This window comes from Pezoporus flaviventris, unplaced genomic scaffold, assembly GCF_033815535.1.
Source record: "Pezoporus flaviventris isolate CSIRO_AGI_PZ_B2104156 unplaced genomic scaffold, CSIRO_AGI_Pfla_v1 ptg000001l, whole genome shotgun sequence".
NCBI lineage: Eukaryota > Metazoa > Chordata > Aves > Psittaciformes > Psittacidae > Pezoporus > Pezoporus flaviventris.
In genome coordinates, this window is record NW_026892549.1 from 2,367,865 (window position 1) to 2,389,891 (window position 22,027).

At 39.2% G+C, this 22,027-nt stretch overlaps 1 protein-coding gene and 1 long non-coding RNA gene across 3 annotated transcripts in view; both read right to left on the reverse strand.

Annotated features, from left to right (window-relative positions):
- Positions 1 to 22,027, reverse strand: part of LOC133273976 (uncharacterized) — a 929,536-nt gene that overhangs the window by 146,620 nt on the left and 760,889 nt on the right. The gene's annotated exons all lie outside the window — the stretch shown is intronic.
- CNTNAP5 (contactin associated protein family member 5) overlaps positions 1 to 22,027 on the reverse strand; it is a 299,193-nt gene that overhangs the window by 139,804 nt on the left and 137,362 nt on the right. For both annotated transcript variants that reach the window (XM_061462659.1, XM_061462576.1), the window contains exons 5-8: positions 19,138 to 19,285; positions 10,353 to 10,556; positions 8,629 to 8,813; positions 5,326 to 5,469 (exon numbers count right to left, since the gene is read on the reverse strand). In XM_061462659.1, coding sequence (XP_061318643.1) covers positions 5,326 to 5,469; positions 8,629 to 8,813; positions 10,353 to 10,556; positions 19,138 to 19,285 — 681 coding nt within the window. The remainder of the gene's footprint in view (positions 1 to 5,325; positions 5,470 to 8,628; positions 8,814 to 10,352; positions 10,557 to 19,137; positions 19,286 to 22,027) is intronic.

A 22,027-nucleotide genomic window follows, 5' to 3' on the forward strand; every position in this document is an offset into this window, starting at 1 on the left:
ACACTGTAAGGGCTGCTATTGGGAAATTAACTCCATCTCAGCCAGACCCAGTATACCTTCCTCCCTTGAATAACAAGCAGGAACGAAGCCAGCCTTCCAAATTCACCTTGAGAGCAGTGGGTAAGATAGGTGTCTTAGATCAAACTGGAAAATTAGCACAATCCACACCCAATTTTTGTTCAAGTTCAAGGTAAACTGCTCTACAGCTTATTAGGTTTTATTACCTGGAAAAAAAAAATGCAGCTGCAAGGAGATTTTATTTTATTATTATGAAAACAGAGCCACATCTACCTTTAAAAAGTGCATAAAAAGCAATCCTTATGAGCATTTTTGTGTGCGTGTGTCACTTTTTTATATTTTTCTCTTTTAAATTCTGATCATCTGTGTATCTTAGCACAACCCCAGATCAAGGGTAGGTATGAAATTCACAGACTCTGGGGTCTTGAGTCCTAACTGTGACTGGGTCAGGTTTTCCCTTTCTAAAAAACATAAAATAAAAAATTGAAGATATTGAAGCCTTGGCTTTACAGCAAATTACATGCTTCCTCATTTTTCTTATCCCCTGGTAACTCCTATGGCAGTAATTAGCCACCTTTCTTGCTCTCCTACAGGGATTAACAACTTTACCACCTCCCACCTTGAAATATCTTCCTCTGCTCAGCAGGTACTAACTATCATATTCACTCAATTTGACTACCCAGATAATGTATTAAACTCTGAACAACTGTTTCTAACCCGTAATTTGCTGAATGCTGATGACTCTCAAAAAGACCTTCTTTGCTCAAAACTATGTCTCTTTTTTTTTTTCTGCATGTGAACTAATCTCATTTAAAAAAATGGTCTCTCTCCCTGAAAGACTTGCTTCCCTCATGGTCATCATAACTATCAAAATTGTAGCACAAAACTTTTACAGCAAGAAGTTTATTATTGCAGTTACATGCTGGATTAAATATTTACAGACTGAAAGTCTTTAGAATTGTAAACAATGCCAAGAGAACTCAAACGAAAAACTACATTTAAACTTCCAAAACCTTGACTGATGTGACACAATTTCTTTCAAAAGAAGCCTGCTATACCATTCAACAACAATAAAATGGGACCTTAAAATTAATTCTGTATAAACTTTTTTACTATTTCACACTGCAGTTAGGATGAGAAGACTCATCTGAAGATCCAGAGAGCAGATAGGAAGACAGAAGATAACATGAAATTCTATTTTTTACAGGAACCAAATAATTCTGGAATTTGAGTTCACATGTCTTATCTAAAGAACAGCAAATTCAGTTTGCATGTGACTCACTCTTTCATTAAATAATTGCATAGAAGTTTTAAATTAATCCAATTTAGACCTATAGGAAGTTGCCACTAAATAGTTCCAACATTTTATATTGATGATTCTTATAATCTGCAGTGCAAACAATGAAAGATATATCTAACTTCTGGTTCTCTAAATCCTAGTAGGGGCCTTCACAAACTACCAGCCTGATATTCACAGAATCAACACTTGCAATAGCACTTTGGTAGAATGAGATGTGCGTAGAGAGGTAAACTCTTCTCAAGATGAAGGTATCTCAAATCAGCCAAATAAAATAGCATGTTTGGATTCTCTATAAAGAGAATGAATTATTAGTTTACATTCTCCTGTCACTAGATATCTTTCCTTGCGCTTTGATGCTGGCAATTGGTTATTTCCCTGAGGCACTACAGTGATGCATTTGTATGTCACCACATCCCTTACTGTGCTGAACTGTCACTCCCAGACTCAACATGGCAGGCCAACGTAGAAATTCAAGCGTATCTGAGAGCTGACAAACTCTACTTTACAAATACCCTGCATTCCTCTCAAGTCACTGCAAGGTTTGCATTCCAAAATGGAGATATAACCACAATTCTTATTAGTCGAAGTTAATAGAAGGGAAAGCGGGATAGGGTTTTCACCAGTTTGAGTGAGTAAGGTGGAGCATTAAGAAGACCAAACACAGCATTTTTTTGTAACTTCTTCATTTTTCTTCTGCTAGACAGCTGCTTCTTTTGGCATCACAAATTCATGACATGTAAAAACACTTAAGACCTTGGCCACAGATCACATTAGAGAAGTTTGTAAAGGTGCACCTGCATCTAGCAGTAAGTAAACACTGGTGGCCAGGATATTTTAGCTATTTTCAGGATGCTATAGCTATTTTTATCTTCATTACTCCCTCAGTGAGATGTATTTAGCAGTTCTCAATGGATTTTTCTTCCTATTTTGTCCATCTCTTTCTGCATCTACATACAACCTTAACAAGTAAAAAGACCTTCCACAAGGACTTCACCATCACAGATATCTACAGGTCAAATATCCTTCTCTGAAGGACAATTCCCCTTATGCTTCTTGTAAATGAGGCTCCTACTAGCATATTTCCCTGTCCCTAACAACTTGCCCAAGAAACGCAACTGCTGTGCAATTTCTCATAATGGGCAGTCTGCACTTCTTTTGTGCTAAGACAGCTAGCAAATACGGCTGATCTTTAGATTACTATTTTAAGGCATTTTCTGAGGTTTCCCAATGGTCCAGCCCTATGACCATGAGAGCAGTAATTATAGAAATTTAACTTCTCATAACCTCTTGCAATTAAAACCAGTAATCGCTTTGGAGAGCAAATAAAAGATTCCCTGTCATTTCTCCACACTCAACAATCTAGGGCAAAAAAAAAAACCTCAAATCACAAAACCCAGCAGAACAGAATAGCCTGTCCAAATAGAGCTGCCACATGGAAAGGTTAAGTATCAGGCAATATAAAAATGGAATTCTGAAGGCAAGTTTCAGTTCAAAGAGACACACTGCCTCGTTATCCAGAGATGTCTTCTCCAGGGGATTTATTGCAAGTCTGACAACTGCAAATGAGTTAACAGAAAAGAACAGGCGGAATGATAATCACAGCTACCACCCAAGAGTATGATACATAGTACAGTTCTCTGTTATTGACAACCTGTAGTTTCTTACTCTGACTTAAAATGCAGCTTGTTTGGGACCATTATTTATATGGATGAGGAACTGCATAAGAGGAAATCTATACCTTTAAAGCTGATGTATCATTCTTCTGCTTGTGTGAAAGATGTCAACAGTAAAAAAACAAAGTTAATGGGTGTAAAAACCCGTAAGTTTGACTGACTGTATCAACATTCACAAAGGCACAAATAATGAAGCAGAGACTGAGTGTTAAAGTCTGCCTCCCTTCTGGAGGAAAAAAAAAAAAGGCTTTCTAATCCCAAATTGGCCAGTTTGTCCTCAAATATCTTTTGTTAGGAGACAAAGGTATTTTGGGGACTAACAACACAGAACCATTGCTGGTGATCTCCTGTTTGTGGAGAGGGAACACAAGTGCACAACATTCTTGGAAGAAGTGGTTCCAAGTCCCTGCCATATTTAATTATTCTTCTGTGCTGTTCCTCTCACACATTTCCACTCCAGACAACCTTAGCAACAAAGGTGCGAAGCAGAGAAGCTCTTAGCTCCCTGGGGATATAGATTCTCAATGAACTTTGAGTAAAAGCATTTAGTGCAGAAGTCTGGCAGACAAAAGACTACATTTAGTAAGAACAAGTTATTTTAATTTGAGCAAGTAAATTGCTAAGGAGTGGAGAAGAGCAGGAAGATGGGAGAGGGAGATCAGCCTGTGAAAGCTGGAAGTACCCAAGAGTTGTTGGAGGAGATAAACAGCTGTGATGGAAAGGACGCTGGAAAACAACAGATTTACAGGGTCTGTTTCCTATAAAGGTATCTTCATGTGAGATTCTGAAGCTTTGTGAGTGTGGCAACCTTTCCATGCACTTTGCATAAACAAGTGTCACAGACACAGTACATAGCAGTTCGTAAATCTTCCAAAATGCAGTACAACAGCCAGCCTTTGAAAACTATTGCATTAAAACCATCAGTTCTGTGAGGCAGACTGAACAATGGGGGCACATCCCTGCTACCTTAAATTGACAAAAGGAGAAAGATTTCTAAACATTCAATCTAGCATTGGCTGAATCTAGTATTGTGATAACAGTTTCATTGCTTGTGGCCACGTTAACCTACACAATATCCTTCAGAGAAAAAGTGCATTACGAAGTTTTTCTTCTCCCCTTTAAGAAGGCCTTCCCGTTACCCAGCTGGCGAAACAACCATTTGGTGACCTAAGAAGCAGACCAGGGCACTTTACTCCTGTTAGAAAGTAAGCTGAGGGGGAGAGCAATGTAATGCAGTTTGTAAGATTTGTGCCTTAGAGTTCTGACTCAGAACAATCAAACTTGAGGTTATTAAAGCAAATTCTCCAGTCCAAGGCTAGGTGAGCATCCCTGAGGCAGTTCTGACTGCCAGCAACACAATGTGGGACTTCTCACCTTCCCATTTCCCTGTATATTCAGCCTCACCCTAGGCAAGGAAAGTGAGAAAAGGAAGGACTGGTTAGCTTGGTTGCTTCTTCAGTCTGTTCACACACATTACTACAAACTAGAGAAGTTTTTTTACTAGAGAAGTAAACTTTCACCTCCACATTCTCCACAGTATTAGCCAAAAGGCATGTATCAAAGCATGGTGCAGGAGTGAAGCACAAGGCAAACAAAGCACTGAATTATTTACAATTTATCAAGGCTGCAGGGGAGTATACTGTTCCCTCTTCTTATGAAATAAAATGTTCTTTATTTTGCTCATGATATGTTTAAATATATCTGTAATTTTAGGACATCATTGTGATTTGAATTTATATTTATGTTTTATGTTAGCAGGCTGGATAAGACCATAGCTCCTTTTGCTTTACCTCCACCAGCGCACATTTAGAGACACTAGTACTAAGTCAATAGTTCTCAGAACTACCAATACACTGAATATAAGGAGCAGCACAATGGAAAATATTTCCAAAACTGAAAGAAACATTTATTCTTCTCTATAATACCAACTCAAATAGCAGAATAAAATTTTGCTACTACTGTACCACACAACAGTGATGGACACTTGTTCAGAAAATAAGATTTTTATTTGAGTTGATCAGAAAAAAACAAGTGTCTATGGATTCCATCAAGCTACCAAAAAGACACATTTTAACCTTGGGAAAAGAATTTAAAAGTTTCTCCAAACAAATTCTAATGCACCTGGAAAGTCAGAATAATGTATTGATTTCCACATGTGTCTTTCAGTAACTCCCACCACAGCAGTCAGTGCTGGCTGGTGTTAGCCTCAGCAATATCATTTTAACAAGCTAATTATGCCCATAGCTAACTAAATCTGAACTCCACTCATTCAGTGCACCCAGCAGCACCAACATCATGGGAGTAAAAAAGCAAGCATACATTATTGTCTCTTACCACAGTATAGATCTGAGGTTTGCGCCTTTTTGCTAGGTCAATAATATTGACTCCATTGTAATAAAGGTTCTCAATGCATCCATGGAAATTTTTCCTCTGAAAGGTTCCTGGTTTTCCTGGGACAGGAATCCCTCCGAAACTGAGCTTTTGGAAGGAATAAGAACAGTATTTAGTTATCACCCTAAATGCAAGAGGGCAGAGCCCCACTCCATGCAGCCAGCTGTCCAAAGACAGGTCACATTAACAGCATCATCTTGGAGCACAAAGCAGGGCTTGGCTGCCCAACAGGGGAATTACAGGCCACACAGCATTACAGCTATTGGAGAAATGCTGCTGCCACAGACAGCTCACTAATTTGGAAACAACTTTAAAGAGCCTTGACACACCACTTCACCAACCTAGTACCACCAGCCTTCCCTTCCCCAAATTACAGGGTTATGTTCAAATGGTTTCCAGTCCATAGCCCCCACAGGCCTGGAAGTTGTCACACACCAAGCAGACCACAGTGATCAGGAACTGCTGAGCAATGGGGGAATAAACTCTTCCCGCCCACAGAGCACTGGATTTGCCTTGAGCTGGAGTCACCCCTTTCCACAAAGCATGCATCTGGACAGTTCTGGTTTCAGTGACTTGAGGGTAGTTATCACACACACAAACTACCCCATTTGCACCTTGCAATGGTTTTCCCTAAATTTCCCTGTGGTTTGGTCTTTCCAATATATGCACATGGACTGAGCAGTGTAATGGAAAAGTTACGCAGGTTACACATTTAAAAAAAAATGCTGTGCTGTTGTACGAGTACTGAAAGATGTTAGTATTGTGCAGATTACAGCCTGTTACTGAATGGAGGCCCTGGAAGAATAAAAACTGTAAGAAAAAAATCCCTCCCCAAATCATTGGAGCATAATTATTTTAGATGACAGATTTCTCATAAGCTCCATTGGCCTTTTTGGCAAAGTCTTACTTGTGGTACCTTAAGTTTTTATTCATTTTGCCATCGCAGCCATCAGCATAGTGAGTGATACAGTATAAGTTGAGATCCTGCAGCCACCACACTTCACAGTGCTTCCAGCACATCAGAAGCTGTGCTGCAATCCTGCAGCATCCACTGCAGCAAGGGCAAGTGCTGCTGTGTGGCACCGGTTACGCAGTGATTATTGCGGGAACCTGGTCAGCCTTATTCCTCTGTCATGACTCCTAACGGCTCACCTCAGCTCATTATTACAAAAATAAAGAGCAATTCATAATTTTTTAACTTCCACTCCAACTAACATGCTGGGATACATAACCAAATGAAACCTTCCTGAATAACCTTGAAAGCACTTCTTTGAAAAGAAGTCCTTAATGAACTTGCATCTCAGTTGTACTAATTGATCACTTCGGAGAAATAAAGAGTAAACAGACTCCTACTTTACATTACTTTCAGTTTTCTTATTGGCAATGATTTTCTTCAAGAAAGAATCATTAGTTCTTCCTTAACACACTGGACTTTCCTTCTTCCGTGTTCTATTCTTTCAGTCTCCTGCTGTACTGGGTTTCAAAACCAAAAGAAAAATCTATCAATTATGCCACTGCATTATTAAGAAAACAGTTTCCTTTGTGATTAGTAATAATTTTAATTATCAAACTAATAGTTTTATTACTCATCAAGGCCTTTAATCCCTAAAGTGTGCCAAGATAAACTTTCAGTAGACTGTACTGCTGTAACGTTCAATTGAAAGATTGCCTCAGTGTAAACGGAAAGAAAACACATTGTGTGAAAAATTAAGCACTAGGGCCAAGATTGAGTGACATGGAGGTGAGCAGTATTACTGATTTATACCAGCTGAAGATCTTCTCTACCATGTTCCCTGTTTTGGAATATCTGGAAGAATTTTCTGCAAATTACACTGGAGCTAGAGTTTTCCCTAACTGGCATCAATCTTGTATCTGGAAGCAAGGAACTGTATTACTTTGAAATTAGGAAAGCTGATCACTCAAAGATGTTTTTTCTCAACTCCATCTTAAAAGCAGTTACAGTTTTAGCCCTTACTAAGTTCAATTTGAAGCTGTTCCAGAATCTCACCTCTCAAATGTGCTATCCTTACTAAATGTGCTCGTGATCTGGTAGAGCAGTGCCAGGGGACAGATATCACTCTCTCTACCCTGCTTTGTGAAATGCAAAGAGAATTTCAGCTGGAACATGGGAAGAGCAGAAAGCAGGCACATGCCACTGCTGGGCTGTCTGCTTTTGTCCCTTGGGCATGCTGGGAATTGATCCTTTCCAGAGAAATAAATCCAAAGTGCAGAGGGGAAATTTGTAGTCTCTTAAGCAATGAACCATGCCAACTCAACACATCCAGACAGGGTGATGGCTCTGACTGTGCAAGCATGACCCTGTGCCTTGTGGGCTAGCACGACTCAGTAGACAAGCGCATAGGGATAAAAATGAACATGGATAACGTGCACGCAGGTGTGCATTGGAGAAGGGGGAGAGATGAAGAGCTGCCTTGCATACAGATATGATGATGTAAAAGTTTTTTAAGGTGTTTTTTTACTGTCCATCAGCCATGAGCACTGAAATATGCTGAAGTGATACAAACTGCACTCTGACACACCTTGGCCTCATCACGTGGGAGCACACAAGCCTCAGGTTTTATGGGCAGGCAGGTTGTTTCTCTGCTCCATTCTCCCTTAGCTGAGCTGCTCTGGCTCCCTAGACCAGGATGCTCTGCTTTACAACCATAGATGTGAAGGGACCTGCATCAGAGCTGGTTGTCCTGACAGTCATGTTCAGAGTCTTCCTAATGGGAAGACAGTGGTCTTTACCTGCTTATCTCTACATGGAGAGGTGTAATCCAAGCAAGTGGTGGCTGGATAGAAGCACAACTCAGAGCTGGTGTCCCTATGGTCATGTCAATTGGACACAGGGATGGTACAGAATGATCTAATTGAAATCATACTGGAGATGGTAACACAGCACCTGTCCGTACAGATAAGTGCAGTTGCTCCCAGAAGATTTAACTAGAACCCAGGGTATATATTTTAGTTTAGCTCAAGCTTGGCCATAATTTGAAGTGTAAGCATAATCTAATGTGTATTTGTCCACAGACTGGCCATTTTCTGAGACTATCATATACAGAATTGCACTGACATAGTCTTATGTTTGTTAACTATGAAAGCAGCTGTCTTGGAATGAACTACTAAACAAAGAAAAGATCTTTGCTGAAACAAACAGCTCATAAGGTGGTTAATTTTCTTCACATTCATTTTACACCAATTCAGCCTCTTCTCCCAGGTTATAACCTAAAGGGCTTTACACACCTCATAATCAATATCCAAGTGATCTGAATCTCCCTTCGTTCGGAAATGCTGGGTGTGCTTGTCCACTGTGAAGTTTACTTGCTTGTTGAAGCGCTCTATGAGAACCGAGTGCCAGTGCTGGTCATCCAGGAGGCTGCCCAGGGTGACAGATGTGTGACTGTTACTGAAGTGCAGGTTGGAGTCCCCTGAAGGGGTAGAGACAGGGAGAAGACACCAGAGTTACTGCCAAGCCCTTAACTGAAGCATGGTGACTCAAGGGGAGTACAAAGATGCAAACTGAAGCTCTACCCATCAGAAACACACCCTTGTCAAAACTTGCTTTAGATTCTATGGGCCTCTTATTCATATGCATATGTATATGCACATGAACACATACACATTTTTTTTCCCCTGAAATACTTGTGATGAACCAAGAGGTTTTCCTGATGCTGCTCCCCACATTGCAGTATGTAGGGGATGGCTGCTCTGCCTGTGCCCTTGATTCTATTATTCATTTGAGGACTAATTTGTGTTTCAACAGCAACCTTCAGCCTGCACATATATCTCCTGTTTGTTCACTCACATTAATGGACCACTCCCAACACTTCTGTTTCAACTATGTAATTTCTGTATTTTCACAAGAAAAATGCACCAGTCCATTTTCAAAGAAAAAAAGCCAAAAGTCAGTGAAGCAACATGAATACAAGTGTTTTGTTCAGCTCAAATAGATTTTTAAACTTGGCCTAAATCTCCAGGAATTATATCAAGAGTCATAAAAATATTTAGGCTCTAACCCTGGTAATTTCAAGTACTCTTCTTTTTTCCAGCTAGCTACATGTCTGAACACTTCTAAGCCTCTCCTTGAAAGGGAGTATGTGTTCTTTTTCATATTCCAGCAGAATGGAGATAACACATGCTCCAAAACTGTCTGTCAAGTTGTGCATTCACAACAGCATCTCTTTGGAAGAGGTAACACAACGTATTTAACTATACTGTACACTTATCCTAGTATGAAACATTTGTAAGAGGAAGGCAAATCAATGGAGACATTAAGAGACTCGGGATGTAGCTACTTGATTCAAGTAACATCTGAATACCAAATCATAAAAATGCTGCATTATCATTTCTATGCTTGAACGAACTAAATGAACAAAGAAAGAAAATACTAGTTGGAGACTAAACAATCAATGAGCTTATGTAAAAATGAAATCCAAGAGCTTGGAAAATTGTTACTGATATTTAAAACAAACATAATTAGGCATAAGGGGAAAAATGCTGAAAAAATATCTATTAATTCTGTTTTAGTACATCTAGTTTGCTCCCACTAGTTTATGATTTTGGGAATTAAAAGAAGTCATAAACAGTGGACTGAGATACTGCACCGTTGCCTGCTTTTTTCTGCTCTGGCCAAACTTCTTAAAGTGTCCTGGAATTGCTAGTCCGAGATCTGTCCCTGCTAATACAGTACATTTCTAGATGCTACATCTCTCACTTTTACTAAAAACAGCTTTGGCAGTCTAAGCACCATGTCCTTCATGACATCAGCAAAGTCTATTTTCTTTTGCTTCCCCTACCACCTTCTCTGATAAGTTTTTAAGCTGTGAGCTGCCTGAGGCACACAGCATGTTTTGTTGATCTCAGGTGGAGTTTCTAGATACTGCCTAATATCAATAACGAATTTATAAAAGCAACCAAGCTAATCCTTGTTACGGCAAATGTGAACCAATAATCCTAATGACCCTTACCCAGGTTGATGTGCAAGGAGAGCTTCCCTTTCTGAAGTTCCAAGGTAATGTAGTCTCCACGCTGTCCTTCTCCATGGAATAAGACACCATCCCCCTGCATGCTCTTGAACTTCAAAGAGACCACATCTTTGAATGTGCTCATAAGCTTCTGATTGAACCTGTAGAGGAGTGAACTTCTGCCATCGAAGTCGGCAATATCTGACTCTGGGAGAAAGAAGATGGCAAAATGAAAAGTTGTACACCGGGAGAGGGACTGTGTTTTTTCAGGATCTTTTCAAATATCACTTGCAGTCAGGCTTTCTCAGAAGCATACTTCCACAGGACGTATTTGCCAGCTTAGTCAATATGTGGATGTATGTGGCATCTGGGCAACCATATTTCACCCTTTCTATGTGAGGAATGGGAACACTAGGATAAAACCAGAACTTCTCTGCACTTGTCTTCCTCTCTCTCATGCACGACTGCTTTCTCACTCAACTTTTTAGGACAGAACAGGTGCCTTCCACCATATTCAGATCTCAGAACATTCCTCATAACATTTACTGTTTGCCTCAAACACACCCAGTATGTTATTCATTATTTTGAACACTTCAGTTCTCACCCCAGTTTTGTAGCTTCACAAGCATTTGTTGAGCTGTTTCTGTGTGCCTGCCATGCCTGCATCCACCTTTGCATCTAAACAAGCATCATCTTGGCCTCTGAGGGTTGGCTGCTTATTTGAGATGGGAATATATCAAGCATTTTTCCGCATGCATATTGACTAAGCTGGCAGAAATAGCCAAATATCAATTCTAAAAGCTTTTGATGGGATTTCACGGGAACTGGGCATCTAAACTGATAATATACCTGTGAAAATCCTATTAGAAACATATTTTCCTCTTTAGCCAGCCTCTAAAACCTAATCACTGTGATAGAAAACAGGCTTTTAATTCTTCAGTTGCAATTAATATTTCCTTTGGCAGCAGCAGCTTGCAGTACTCCTTGCTTTACAAAATAGTATTTTAAGAAAAAAAAAAAAAAAAACACAAAACTTTTTTTTAATATTTATATACACATATATAACCATAACTTTTGAACTAATATATTGTATTCAAACATGTGACTGACATAAGTAAATTCAATTCCAATTTTATCCAAAAGCAATTTAGCACTTGTAAATAACAAGCCTGTCAATTGGTATTTCCTATTGTGATGAAAAATATTAAAATTCAAGAACACCACATGATGAAGAGTCTAAACAAGGGTTTATTAAGCTACGTAACTACTTTGATCATGTCTAAAGACAAAAAAATTTTCATAGTAATCAAGAAGAAAGAGCACAGATTACCTTTGTTTGCAAACCACATTTTAATGATAATCTACAGCTATCAGCTTTCCATTTTCTTTTATAAACTGAAATGTCCGTATGCAAAACAATCAAGATTTCCAGGCCAGCAACTACACTGTGATTAAAGTTGGTGATTTAAGTCACCTAAGCTCCCTTAAGAGTTCTTCTATCCTTTCAAGCACTGATGGTAGTTTCATTTGCTCCTCTCTAAAACCAGAAATAATAGGGATTGTCTTTTTTCCTCTATTTTTTCTTTTTTTTTTTTAAATTTAAACTGGACCAAGATTTAAAGAGGTTTGCAATTAAAACTATTGTAAGTTCAAAAGAAAAAGACCTGCTAATGATTTATTACCATGCAAACTAACATAAATAACTTCTGGTTGTCAGTATGACAGTTTGTACAGAAGTTTGACAGCAGACTTATAAACTTGTAGGGAGCTCACTATTTAAATCTGAAATTAAATTCTATCACTCCAAAACTGATTGCATTCCAAATCAGAAGGTAACTAATTATTTCTTGTAAGAATAAAACTATAAAGAAATTCAACCCTGGGAAAAATTCACTCCAGAATAAACTAAGACCGACTTCTTATCTGTCATATCAGAACTATAACATGATGTTTAGCATCATATGTGGACCATTTGCTATCTTAGGAAGCATTATGAATATGAAAGTATTCAGTTCACCTGCTTTTACTGTGCTTTTCTTTTTTTTTTTACTTCTGAATTAGGCATTCAGAAACAGCTCCTTCAGAATTGCCGATTTCTCTCTATTGACACCTTGACTGCCAGTTTCTATAAAGGGAATTAAATTCATAGTTTCATTCTTATGAACTTCTTCTAGCTACATTAAACACTTCAATTTGTTTAAAGTAAATTGCAAGTGTTATCATAGTTTCATTTTAACACAGGCAAGAATTAGGAAACAGCTTATAAAGAAGTTAGTATTTGATTTCCAGTATATTTTCCAGTTAAAGTTGATTTTCCTCTTAGTTCTCAAAAACAAAGATAATGTAAGAGAGCAGTGATTCAATGTTGCCATAATAGCAGCCCTTTCTTCTTTTCCTTCTTGAAATCCAAGCATTCAACCAGTCTAAATTCACACTTCAGTCTTTGTTCTCCACTAAGTCACAGCATAACACACAATTCTTGAAGAGTTCTACCACTGACATTTACAGAGAATAACACAGAGGAAAACCTGGTTTTGAAAGGTTCTGCTCCACTAATTATCAGTTGAGAGTACACTGGCCAATAAACAGCACTGAAAGAAACGGGAATATGTCAAGTAAATGCTAACACTGGCAGCCAAAAATCATTACTGTCAGTTTGCATAACAACAAATCATTGTCTTCCTGTTAGAAATTCAAAGATACAGCACAATTCTAACATAGTCACTCCAGAAAACTGGCTTATTTATTTAGTCCATTCATGTCCATAATCCACTTGCAGCGAGAGCACAAGAATCAGAAGTGTTGTAAGTTTTGGCAACCCTGTAGGAATAAAAAACTAAAATACAACATGTGGTTTCATTCTGCACTGCCCTCTGATTTACTTACACTCCTTGAAGATAGACTTCATTCATTCTGGGTGTTTTTCTATACTGTCCTTAACAACAAGTCTACAAAACTCATCAAAAGTGATATTAGGCAAAACACAGTTCTTTCATGCTATTCTCCCCTGACCAGCAAGTCAAACAGATGTCGCTGCTGTACATACGTACGTAACCATTTAGGCTGGAAAAGACTTTATTAAGATCCTTGAGTCCAACCATTAACCTAGAACCACAAGTCCACCACCAACCCCCATCTACAACCTCCAGAACTTCCCTGAGCAGCCTGTTTCAATGCTTGACAACTCTTTGCTTGGTACTTGAGATAAGAGACCAACCCCCACCTCACCCCACCAACTACTTTCAGGTAGTTGTAGAAAGCGAAAAGGTCTTCCTTGAGCCTCCTTTTCCCCAGATTAAATAGCCCCAGTTTTCTCAGCTGCTCTTCCTAAGACTTGTGCTCTAGACCCTTCACCAGCTTCATTGCCTTTCTCCAGCACCTCAGGGTCTTTCCTGTAGGGAGGCGACCACAGTGACTGAGGCATGACCTCACCAGTGCCAAGTACATGGGGCAGGAGTACATACACTTGCGAACAGGTAAAGGAGTTCTCAGAAATAATTCATCAAGCTTTTCTGAAATTCAGTAGAGGTTCTGGCCCCAGGGGTGCTGGTTATGTCATTCCATTTGAATTTCCTTTCCTAGCACAGACAAAATCTTCAAAGTAATCTGGGGGTGAGTAGAAACAGAGGCAGTTAGTTGAAGGTGAACTACCAGGTAAATTCATAATTTCTATTGAAAAAAAATAAAATAAAAAGGGAGCAAGTAACCACACAGCTGAACCTGTGGGACCAGCTATACTGAGAGAAGCCAGGCTGAGAGCAATGTGAAAGCATGCAGTTTACTTGTTCAGCAATCTACTCCTGGCAGCAGAAACAATATGCATTTATATTTACAAAGACAATCCTCCTAGTGATTTTAGAAACAGTAAGCATATACTTGGCAAAGCTATCCTAAAATACAAAAATATCCTCTATGAACAGTTGTAATTTGAGACAGAACTTTTGGTCTTGCACTTGCATCAACAAATAGAAGCTTTAATTCCCTACAGGAGGAAGGAAGATTGTTCCTGGTCTAAACAATCTTTCCTGGCTAGTCACGCCTTACTAGATTGACTGAGTCTAAAGCAATTTGACTTTCTTCTCCATACCCTTCTCAGATATGCAATCCAAGGGATGACTGGATGAGCACCTCGGACATGACAGTTCTGCTACGCAGCTTTATCTGTATCAGATTTATGTCTCTTGATAAGCAAGCGTTTGGGTATTTACTATAGAGAGTTGGTTAAAAATACTACTGGTCAACGACCATCAGATGGCAAGTGGTTCTGTGCAACGTGTACTTATCTATTTCATAGGAAGATGAAGGAGAGGATGAAGGAAGGTGGGGAGAAAGAAAAGAAAGGGGAAAAAAAAAGGAGAAATAAAGGTCTAGTAAAAATATCACTAAATGAAAAAGCACCGCATCAGATCATATTCCCTGAAGCAATGACCACAAAAGATGAAAAATCAGTGTCCTGAACTGCGAGTGAAGAACTCGAATCTCAAAAGAAGATAGCCTGTCTCATGCTCTATCATTGTGTCTCCTATGGTTTTCCAGCCTGATAACTGCACATACATCAGAGTCTGCTGATGCATTTTGTCTGTTAACCAGTTATAGAATATGATCAGCATCTTCGATGTGGCTATAAATCTTAACCTATAAAAGCAGTTGTGTCAGCAGGTTTTCTTCCCTGCACTAAGCTAACAAGATCTTTCCCCAAACAGAAAGATATTCCAATTTCCCCCTCACCACCTCCAGCATCAAAAGCAATTGGTTTGGCATTTGTCTGAAAACATCCTCTATTGCAGTTCTGGTTAATCTGCTATAATCACACTGTTTCTGGAGCCACTGCTGTAAAGGGGCAGTGAGAGCTTACACATACCTCTACATGGAAATTTCCATTTAACTCGTCCTAAATCCTTTTCTGAATAGGAAATATTAATGTATGTTTTCAAATCCAGACAATATCCTTCCTAGTTCAGTACCTATTTTCTTAGATGGAGTCTTTACAGGAATTTCAAATAAATGTAATAAATTTTCATTTAAATACATACTTTATGTTTCAGAAAGTAAAAAAAAAAAAAAAAATGCAACAACAAAACACCCAACAAAAAACATGTGTGTTTGATAGCTGTGAATTTCAGCTGAACCGACAGCCTTGGAGTGCCCTGTCACACAGGAACTTCAATCTGTATGGGATACAAAATCATTTGATCTGTATGGGATAGCGTCAAACACACTCACGTGTCTGAAACAGCTTTACTGCTAAAAACATGGTTTTATGCTCCAAAGAAACAATGTTAATTGGCAGACAAATCAAAGGTAAAAAAAAGAAAAAGAGGGCTAAGGGGGGGTGGAGGGAGGGGGAGGAGAAGAGAAGAGGTCAGCTTCACAAGCAAGGCTTGACAGAGAAGTTTTGAAGTGCTGGGGACAAATTCGGAGTAGTAAATTCCCTCTAGGTAGAGCAAGGTAATTAGTGCCATTCAACACCACAGTGCAAACTCATTAAATTAGCCACTTTGGCATCCACTGCATATAGGAGATAATCTTTAATGCGATATTTCAGTATTTTTTGTCACTGCGTCCTGGCAGAGGGTTTGCTGCCCTACAACACCTGATGTCTTCCACATGTCCCCTACTAAAAAGTCATTATTGCAAGCTGCATTTGCCAGAAGCCAGTGCAAGGTTGATGTTTCTGGGACCTCTCCAGAAGAGCATGCTGCACAGGACAGTTATGCTCTAAAAATGACAGAACAGAGCCTTTCACTGGCACAAGAGTGTCACATTCACGTAACTTTGCAATCAAAAAATGCTTAAGCAGTAGCGAAACCACAAACCTCTCCTCCAGCTGTCATCTTCTGCTCTAGTATGCAGGGTTAGAAAGGAGCTGAGGTGAGCAGAGACCATCCAAAGAACCACAGGCTATTCCGCACACCTTGATGTATCACAGCAAGGTACTGATGGGTTTTAACACATATGCAGCAGCACATGAAATTCAGATGGCCTAAGCTGCCAGTATCCCCAGACTTTTGTTTCAGTCAAACAATGACTCCTGCTACTCACACAAAAAAGATCTCAAGCTTGCTTGTAAATGAAAACTTTACTTCTACAGTTTTCTGCCTTGGGAAGCAATATAAATCAACTCTCTTTTCAGATCAGGTTTTCTGCTTCTGAGGCAACATTTGTCTAAAAGGTGGAATGGACAGCCAGCTGTTCAGCATCATCTGAATTTCAACCTAGAATAGGCTAACAGGTAGAAATGACCCAGCAGTCACACGTGTACGTTTGTGCAGGATTTGGTTCATACGTGTTCGCCATGCACATGTTCTCTCATACCTCAGGACTGGATTCAAAGCTAAAATGCTGATAGAAATCCTTTCTTCTGATTCAGTCAACTTAACACCAAATACTCTGGGTTTGTTTACATATAGAAGCCTTTAAGTCTTTCCAATGTCTTAAAGAAAATTGTGAATAATGGGGAATAAGGCTCTTACAGTTGAATTTATATCAGCTGAATGCTTTGGTACAGGTAGGTGACTTCCTACTCCCAGACTCACATTGCTTCTTTCTTACACACAAAGACCCCTACATAAAGTGTTATCTCTTAGAGATTGTGCACATTTGGGACATATGTTTTCTTCTAGCACTCTTTCCTTCCTGGCTTGTCCAACAGCCTAGCTCTAGTGACATTTTTCCTCATTTTATTTGAAACTCTTTTCATATTATTAATATAGTTCTTGTGGCAGAAGTGGAAGTGGTGGATGAGCCTGTATGCTGTTTGACATCACATCAAAATACAGTTATGTAGCTGTACACCAGCTCAGGATCTGCTGCAGATATTCTGTCAGTATAACAGTAAAGATGACATTTTATAAATGATCAAACATCTTTTGTACGGTGCCGGAGTGCCTGACTTAGAAGTAGCCAAGACTGTGAAACTATAAAAGCGAAACTTGTAGACAGGTATTGCTTGGCATATGCAATTTGCCAGAGAGAAATTTGAATGGCACATTTATCTAAAAGGAATAAATATTTCAACACTCTGTAAAACTTTTATGAATCTCTTTATTTCTTTTCTGGCTTGCTTCAATCTCATGCCTTAATTCTGCACAACCGTTTTTATTTCCTGTAATTGCAGAGGCACAGGAAAAAGATGAAGACTTAAATGATATCAGTGCAAGGTTACAGCCTGCAAGTGACTATGAAATCTTCTTCGTGTCATAGTACATATAACCACAATCTGACATGAAAGTAGTGCCCATGTAGTATTTCACATGGACTAGAACCAAAACACTTTCAGTTACAAAAGTTTCAACCTTCAGTTTGAGTTCCATTTGTTCCACTTCTGTTTGTACTGTACTAGTTAGTCACTGCAGAGGTTTGTTTATCATTAATACAAGAAAACTCTTTGAAAACGGATGAGGCAGCCACTTTGGAATAATGTCAACAAGGGCAGCTGGTTTTGATTTATAGGTTTCAGTTTCCATGTCCACTGGTAGGCCAGGAAAAGGTTTCTTTCCTTAGTGACTATCCATGCACACTAAGCTGTTGCAGGTTTATACTTTAATGAACAATAGTCCATAGTGCCCAAGCACCGAAGTAGGTGGAGAAGCAGCACTTAAAAAAGCTGAGTAGATCATTCAGATGTACATACAGACCATAGCAAGGATCTTCCTGTGAAACCATGTGAATCAATCCTAAGACCCAAGTGCAGTGATGAGGCTACTAAGAGTCCTGGAGCTATACCTCTGTTCAATGGGATCATGTGAATCAAAAGTTTTAAGACACTTTGCTCTTTCATTCTGCTCAGATGAATTTAGGAAGTCTTCCAAAGAGGAGTTCTTACAGTTATTATCTTATGACCCCTTTTCTGCACCCAGCAGGAGCAGATGAGTATCTAAGCTAAATGGGGAGATGTACAAGTACAGCAGCGTCACGTTATGGTGACTTGTGACACACCACATTGAACTTTGAGCAAAATGCTGTTATTCCCCTGAACTGTCCCCAGCAAAATCTCACCTGTCTCCACCACTGTCTTAAGACAATTTTTACCATTTTGGAAATAAACCCACAGCTACCTGAGAAACAAATACTGGCCACTTGTTTCCTCATTTGTGGACTTGTTTTTGCTTTGTTCTAGGGAGGTCTTTTTTCTTTACATTCACATTTTTTCTGTAGTGATAGGTCTTACATCTGCAGCAGTACACCTAGATAAATATGTGGCTGAAATGCCCCGAGACAACAACATTTATAAGCTGCTCTAAAGCTCATGTGACAAAGGCTGCAGATCATGTCTTAGAGGATCATCACCACATGCTACGAATAAGAGTGCCAAAGGAGATACTCATGCAAAAGCAGTTAAAGCAGCAGATGAGTTCTCTGCTCTCTGGATCTAAAAAGTCACGAGCAGCACTTCCCCCAACAACTAGTTAACTTGCCTTAAAACTAAAAATGAACTCTTTAAGGAAAAGGTAGCACCATTCCTAAATAAAGCCCTGCAGAAGATCTGAAGTAGCTTTGTGCCCTCCAGCAGGGTGGGAGGTTTGTAGTATCTGACTTCCTTGCACCTTGCAAGAAGCAGCAAATAGCTCTGTGGTGGGTTCAGCTCTGAGGAAGCTTCATCAAGTGAGCTAGATGGCTGAGCACATCCCTGAGCAGAAAGGCAAGAATAACTACTGAAAAAATAAATGATGGCTATGCATTTTGCATTACATTCTCACTTGTAAAACTTGTGCTGGACACCCCCTACAGCACTGACAGCATCAAGAGAAAGCTCTGAGAAAATGTGGGTTAAGATGTAGTTACTTACTATAGGAGCAACCAAAGACCTCCACTCTTAGTCCTATCCGACCACCAGCGTTCCACTTAAGAGGGATGAAGCGCAAGAAGCGGGCTTTCATGGAGTGCAGCAATTTGTGGTGAACCACACTGTCAGCGTTGCTGTTCCCTGTGAAAACCTGAAAGGAAAGGGAGCCTTAGTGAGACATTTAGCACTAAGAAGTGCACACTGAATGAGTCCAATAAACTACTAAAAATTATATAAATTGATTTTCAAGTTCTATTTTAAATGCTGTGTCACTTATGAAGGGAAAGGAGGGAAAAGACAACACAAAGAGCACCTCACAGGAGTGAGGAGTATAAAGGGAGTTACAAAAGCAGGTTGTAGATGGGAATGTTAAAGATGCTACACAATTTCTCCAAACCCAAGAAATTCCTGTGCACCACAATACTCCACTGGCTCTTAACGTACCCACAGTCCCTTCACTGCAGTGAACAACAGTGTATCCAGGGTATAGAAAAAGATGGTCTCAAGGCACTGAGGTTGGCCAGACCCTGTGAAGATGAACAGGAAAGCATACACCTAGATATGTCACAGAAAACTCCAGCAAGAGAGGAAGAGATGAAAGTCTGAGTCAGCACACAAGAGAGTCAACATTTTGACTGTGTTTGCACTCAGGAGATTTAAAGCTTGCAAACAATAATAATTTAACTTTTTTCTTGCTTATTTGATTAATTGTCTGCAACTTGCAAGCCAAAATTAATGGCCCTACTCAGAATCATCACTTAACAAGAGGAAACTCTTATGGATGAAGAATGACAGGAGGATTTCAAAGACAAACCTTAAGGCAATCATCCAAGCTCTGATCCTGCCTGAAGCTTTTTCAATTTATCTTTACACCTTTACCCTGTAATATCAGTCTAGAAATCCCATAGGCCTGCAATCTTCAGAACATTTGAGTAACTCAGCTAGGATTTAAATTTGAAGCTAACAGTTTTGCAAAACATGAAAACCAAGACAGAACTCACAAAAAATAGTTTCACAGAATGGCCGCATTTTTAAAAGCAGTCCTTCACTTTGTAAGTGTAAAATTTTATCACAATAACTTGAACCAGTTTTAAATGCTTCTGCAAGTTAAAAGCTGGCATCATTCACCTGTGCAATATAATTGCAAGCGCAGATTAGAATAACCCCAGTAAGGTAGACCTGCAGTTCATTCCTGATGGCCAAAGGATGAGTTAGAGAGATTTGGGGTTTCATCTCCACTCTGAAGAAAAAAGGACTAATTAGCCACTGTTTAAATTTTTACTCAAATTCAAGCATTCCATCTTTTTCTACATGTTGTTTAAAATGGTGTAAAACTTCAAAATTACTAAATTTGCTTTACTAAACCCAGCACGTTACTGTTTTATTGGAACTATATTCAATGAAAAATATCCTTGAACATTTCTAAGGCACAATACCTTCAAACCATACCATGCTTATTTCCTTTCACCTCAGAAACTCTAACCTGGGAAAATTCTCTTCTACACAGTAGGCCTTACTTTCCACCCAATCATGAATGCAAAAGGCAGCATATATCTTAATTTCTAAAGCATGCTCTGCAAGTGGATTTCACTGCTGGCACTGCTTCCCTCTGAAAATGAGCCTCAGTTACCTCTGTGAATGGAATAATCACCCTTAAAAACATGATCTGTAAAATTATTTTTATTAGGAGCTTATCAGGCTGAAAAGGGTATACAATTTGGCTACCCCACCTGTCCCCAAAGGTTTGCTTATCCTGAATCTGTTATTCAGAACATTGTATGCACAAGATATTGTTTTCTACAAGTATGATGTGATGGCTAACTAACCTCTCTCAAATACAGCTATATGATATAAATAATTTTTTTGGATTAGGATTCTTGTTCATCTTAATGCAAAATCAACCACTTTCAGCAGCTTTTCCCATCACATGGCCTTGAGGAAGGCCATAAGTAGCACTTCAGGATGTCCTGGGCTTACCTATATTGCTTTCCAGATAGCCAAATTCAAATACCAGCAGACTATTTCACAGTTTTTCTTCCTTGCACTTCAAGAAAAAAATCTTGTTCTTCTCAGTAATGAAACTGTCAGCAGAGAGCAAGTCTCACAGTCACAGAGCTGTGGCAGTGCTCACAATTTTATTAAGACACTCAAGAATATGTAAGATTGATAAAGGGAAGTGTTGTTTTCTGTTTCCTTAGAAAGCTCATCTTCTTGGAATCCTGTGATTATGTAAAAATATCACCTTTTGGAAGATAAAAAAGAAAGAAGGAAAACGAAAGAAGAAAAAGAACAGGCAGGGAACAAAGGGTTTTCAGTCTTCCCAACTGTGAAGAAAAGCTTCAAATGCAGTGACTAGAATACAAGCAAAAGGTGAAAATTAAGAGACAAAAAAAGAAAAGTACACCTTAATGCAGCAAGGCTGTGAAACAAAGGTCTGTGTTGTTTTTTTTCTCATAATTCTCTCGCACATAAGACTGTCAATACTGCACAATGCATCACAGGCCCACAAGGTAATAATTTTTGGTTTATATAAAAAGAAAACAATCTCGGAGAAAGACCAAGATGAAAAGCACAGCACCACTAGAAATATCTCTTTGCAATTAGAAAGTAATGGGAATTATGTGATTTGTGAATACAACTGTGTGCTAAACAGCCCACACATTCCTGCTTGGAAAGCAGGTAAGAACACAGCCCGTGCCAGCACACAGTGCCATTCTGGATCAGCGGGTCCTCATGGCTGCTGGAAAACCAGAGGCAGTACACAACTATGTATAACTGTTGTCAATGGCAGCCTTGACACCTCTCTTGCAGGGCAAACCTATACAGCCATATTTTTTGCAAAGCTTGTGCAAACCACGCACCCAAGCACAATGCACAGGAGTGTCACTGCTGC